This window comes from Echinops telfairi, unplaced genomic scaffold, assembly GCF_000313985.2.
Source record: "Echinops telfairi isolate 266 unplaced genomic scaffold, ASM31398v2 ScPeMD7_36;HRSCAF=134, whole genome shotgun sequence".
In the NCBI taxonomy this organism is placed as follows: domain Eukaryota; kingdom Metazoa; phylum Chordata; class Mammalia; order Afrosoricida; family Tenrecidae; genus Echinops; species Echinops telfairi.
In genome coordinates this window covers 1443037-1447898 of record NW_022103934.1, presented here as the reverse complement: position 1 = coordinate 1447898, position 4862 = coordinate 1443037, and the positions used below count along the sequence as shown (strand labels likewise).

Genomic DNA, 4862 nt, shown 5'->3' with positions numbered 1-4862 from the left:
AAGGCGGTGGCAGCGCGCACCCAGCACAGCAAGCTGCGTCTGCATCCTTGTCTGTCTGTTTCTATTTCCACGCGTCCCTGTCTGTCTCCGCGCGCCTCTGCCTGCGCGGCCCCCATCTGTGCCCAAGCCGCCGTCTCTCTGCGCCCGGCCCCCGCACAGCGGAGTTATTTCGGGTTTGGGCATAAAAGCCCAACAGCTCGGAGACGCTTCCTCCGGCCCCCGGTTCGGACCACGCGCCACACGCGGCCAGCTCTGGCAGCTCCTAGTCTCGGCGGGATCCCCGAGCCGGGGAAGCCCCCGCGGGAGGAAGGGTGGGGGCTGGGGCAACCCGGCCGCGGCTCCCGGCCCCCCAGCGGCCGAGCCGGGCATTGACGCGGTCCGGAGCCCAGCCGTGCGTCAGCCGTAGCCCTGGTAACGGGCTGGCAACGTCACCGCAGGGCAGTGCGTCAACGCAGGCTGACGTCACGCCCCGGGAGAGGCATCAAGTCTGGGGCCTAAGCAAGTTGCAGACCTGGCCCACAGGCAGTGATGTCACGGAGGCGGGGCAGGGAGGTAAATATGCACGGCCACCTGGTGACACTGTCAGGGGAGGTGACGCCAAAATGCCAAGAGTTTTTGTGCAATGTTTCCGCAGAAAACGATGTTTTAAAACTAAAAATAGCCAGCAAACCATTTTTCATAAGCCCAGCTTACATATATCAAATATTCATGCAAATTTACGGTTTGCATAAATGTGCACAGAGCCCTAGTGGCGTAGGCATTGGGCTGCTAACCACAGGGTCAGCAGTTCAAATCCACCAGCTGCTGGGATGAACAAAGATTGAGGACGTTTGCTCCCATAAATTTTTACAGCCCCAGAAACCCTAGGCTGCAATTCTACTCTGCCTTGTAGGGTTACAGTGATTAACTTTGATGGAAGTTGATTTTTGGTAAAGTGCTCTGGTCAGAGCTGTCATTATTACCCAATTACAACGAGGCTTCAAGTCACGTGATTTCCTTTGCTTCAGCCACAAGCCTGTTCTCATTACTGTCAGTCACCGCGTTTGTCAAATTTTCTGGTGTTTTAGCTACAACGATATTGTGGTAATGTGTATTTGTGAACCTGTATCAGTAACTTTTTGTTTTGAGAATGACGTAACAAGTAAAGAAAGGAGAAAAAATTCAAGACTTCTGCTCAGTTGCTATGAATGTAGTTAATAACTGTGCAACTCAATGTAGAAAGATTTTACAAAATAATTTTGTCAATGGAATTAATATAATCTAATATTACACTTAGGCATTTGACAACGATATCACATATTACCCTATGATTAAAAATGATCATTAACATGTCTAAAGATTCCGTATGGTCTGGTATTGGAGGAACAACATGAGGGGGTGACACCATTAGTTACTGCACGGGTTGGCACAACTCTTCTGTGCCACAATAGTAGGATGAATGCCCTTGGGGCGCTAATGTTGGATGCATTCGGTTTGGTCCTGCAGGAGGCGCTAGCCCACTCGCCATGGCCCCTGCATCCCCTACGGCATGAAGAGGAGTCGCAGTGTCCTGTCGGTGGCTTGGACAGGGGATGAGGTGCGAGGGCCGGATTGGCGGGGGTGGAGCCAGATGGGGGCGGCGCTAGGGTCTCAGGGAAGACGAACGCTCTCTGCTGGTCAGGGCTGTTTCCTGAGCGTGGTGTCTGAAAGCTGCGAGGCTGGTCTCTGTGCCTCAGTTTATACTCTTGATGCCGTTCATCAGTTGCCCAGATTCTAAGCTGTCAGACCAGGGTCTGACAAGGGTCTCCCAAGGAGCTTCCCAATTTAGGAGAGGATTTGGGGAGAAGAAAGAGGAGACAAGAAGGCCAAGAGGGCACTTCCTGGAACCTGGGAAAGACCCTCAAAAGTGAGGTGTTTGAGGGCTCTCAGATGTGAGGATGCAGGACTACAGGCTTGGGACAGCAAGAGGGAACCCCACAAATATAATGGCTGAGCAGGGATTCCCCAGATGGGAGGGAGGTGTCCAGAAGCTCTATCCCCCCACCCCCTCCAGCCACTGTCAGCCACACCCTCCAACAGCTGGATGGGATATTCTTAGGGGGTGGGGTTCAGAATTGGCCTGCCAGGCCCCCATCCCACCCTCGTTCCTCCTCAGAGGCTGCGGGAGACCCCAGAGCTCAGTTGCTCCAACATGCTGGGGGCCGACCTCCGCCGTCCCCGCCGCCGCCTTTCATCTGGCCCTGGCCTGGCCTGGGTCCAGACTGAGCCCTCGGACCCAGGGGCAACTCTACCATCACGGCCCACCACGCTGCCGCTGTTGATCCCCAGGATTTCCATCACCAGGGCGGAGGCCGACAGGTAGGCCCAAGGGGGACCCTTCCCCAGGGACAGTGGGTAGGGACGGGAGGAGGAACAGGGCCAACTGGCTAGGGCCAGCCACCAGCCTTTCCAGCACTCCAGGCTCCCTGCGATTTTGCAAAACCAGCTGAAACTTCTCTCGCGAAGTCTGACCATCCGCTTGTGGCACCCCTCCTCCAAGGCGCCTCTTGCCAGCTCCCAGAACCCCTTCTTCCATTTTGCAGTGGCCTGAGTCAGCAAGGGCCAGGAGCTCCGACTTCCCGACCCCTGCAACGCCCCACATTCACAGGCCTGCCCAAGCTGAGCTTCTGACCAGGGCACTAGGCCTGGGTATCCCTTCTGGGAAGGTTTCGCTTTCTCCCGTATCTCAAAGGGGAGAATAGGATCCTGGAGGAGGTCTTGGGGGCCATTTTTCTCTCTGCTGGGGAGAGGGGAACGTGGGAGGGGCTGCGTTTCCAGACTTAGCCAATACTTTCTTGCTTGGTCTTACCTGGCTCCTCCAAGGGTGTCCCCACCCCTCTTCTAGCCCCTGAGTCTTTAAGGCGGACAGCTGACCTATTCCTGGCCCCTGGCCTGCACCTGTCACCACTGTTCTCCCCAAGCCACAACTACCCACAGCCTCCCGGCTCAGGGCCTCGGCTTGCTCCTGTGGACCATTTCCAGATGCGGGGAGGCGATGACAATCATCGCCCCCAGCCCCCAGGCTCTAGCTTCTACCTCCTAGTTCCACCCGGTCATCTCAGTCTCAGGCCGCAGCCCCCACCGACAGCCCTGACTTTGAGACTCCTTTACCCTTCGGCAGCCTCAGCGAGGGGCCTACTCTCCCCTCCCACATCATGCAGAGCAGTCCCATATCCTTCCAGAGTCCACCACCACCCCCCCTCGAAAGACTCTGTCTTAGGGCAGAGCCCCTCAGATGAACTTGGGGAGATCCCCGGCACTTGCAAATTCTCCCTGAAATCGTTTGGAGTGTGGCTTTGATGGGGGAGTCCCCGCGAGAATTCGGGGCACATTTCTAGTCTCGTCGACACCCAGCATCTGTGGACAGGAGCGCATATTTTTGCCCGGCGTGCGCCCACGCCGGGGCGGCGGCGGGTGGGGGTTGGGGGCCTCTGGCAGGGCCTCTGGCGGCTGTGAGGGTTGAAGACGAGCAGGGTTGGTTGTTTTTTTTAATATATAAGAAGAATATTACCGGAGGGAGAGGAGCGGTGGCAGACGGCACGGCCTGTCCCGGGGAGCCCGTGGGAAGGGGCGCGATCCTAGTTCGGGCGCCAGCACCCGAGCAAGCGGATTCGCGACGTTCCCCTGATCGGTCCTTGGGGAGGGGTACCCCCGCCCCCAGCCCAGCAGCCTGCGGAGTTCGACTGGGGCCTGCGGGGAGGGAGGCTCTTGAGTCCCGCTCGTTCGCTGCTTGCTCCCTAGCTTGCTCGGCGCGGCGCTGGGGGAGGCGGGAGAGTGAGTCACGGCAGCTCCCGATTTAGGTGCCGGAAGGGGGGCTCTGCCGGCGGAGGCCGCGGGGAGGAGGCGCGGCTGTTTACTCGCCTAAAAAGGGCACGCGAGTGCGCCCCGCGACTGCCGCGGACCTGCCTCAATTTACCTCCTGCAGATGTACTTTGCAAGAAACAGAGATAAGAGAGCGGTGGGCGGGTAGCCAGGGGAGTGGCCGCGGTGTCCTCCAGGAGCCCCAAGGGGACCAAAAGGGACACACCCCTGAACCATCCCCAAGATTGGCCGATGGTAACCATACACACACCACACACACACACACACACACACACACCAAACACGCATAGACGCCTACTGAGATCACAGACTCGAGGCTGAATCGCGTGCTTGTTGACAACTGCAAACACACACGGACTCCAATGCTCATCAAACGCGTGGGGGCACTCGCAGAATCCCCCACCGCGGCCACCGAACCTGATCCCGGAGAGCCGCACATCCTTCCAAGGAGCAGCACACGTGCGCACACATCCTTCACACACAGACACACACAGCGCGAAATCCCGGGAAACAGGCGGTCCGCAACAGCCAACCACGTGGGCGCGCGCGCGCGCGCGCACACACACACACACACACACACACACACACACTTCCAGCCCCACCGACAACACAGACAACCCTTGGAAGTGGCCACGTGCGTGAAAACCCCGCCCCGGACACACACACCATAGCCTTTTCTGGGACCCATCAGCAGGAGGTTCCCAACACACTGGCGGACACAACGCGCCATTCGCACCCAGACCCACTCTCCCCCAGCCTCCCCCGACCAGGGGTAGCGGCGAGGACACACCAAGCTTAGGCTCCGCCCCCGTCATGATGGACGGACTGACTGACACTCCGGCAACCAGTCGCGTGTCGTCTTCCTGGTCGGATTAACCGCTTAACTCCTCAGTGCCCGTGCGCTCTGCGGCGAGGCTGGGCGCTCTGGAAAGAGCAGAGTCCCGGCGCCCCCTCCCCGCCGGGAACAGGGCTGTGCGTGGGAGGGGAGGGGCCCCCTCTTGGGTGGCTGCCCCCCACTGGGC

The 4862-nt window shown here is 58.8% G+C and overlaps 1 protein-coding gene across 1 annotated transcript in view; it reads left to right on the top strand.

The window, feature by feature from the left end:
* The first annotated feature begins 1499 nt into the window (after positions 1-1499).
* Positions 1500-4862, top strand: part of PDE4A (phosphodiesterase 4A) — a 44610-nt gene continuing 41247 nt past the window's right edge. The window contains exons 1-2 of the mRNA XM_045290327.1: positions 1500-1576; positions 2135-2337. Of these exons, the coding sequence (XP_045146262.1) occupies positions 1529-1576; positions 2135-2337 (251 nt within the window). The 5' untranslated portion in view covers positions 1500-1528. The remainder of the gene's footprint in view (positions 1577-2134; positions 2338-4862) is intronic.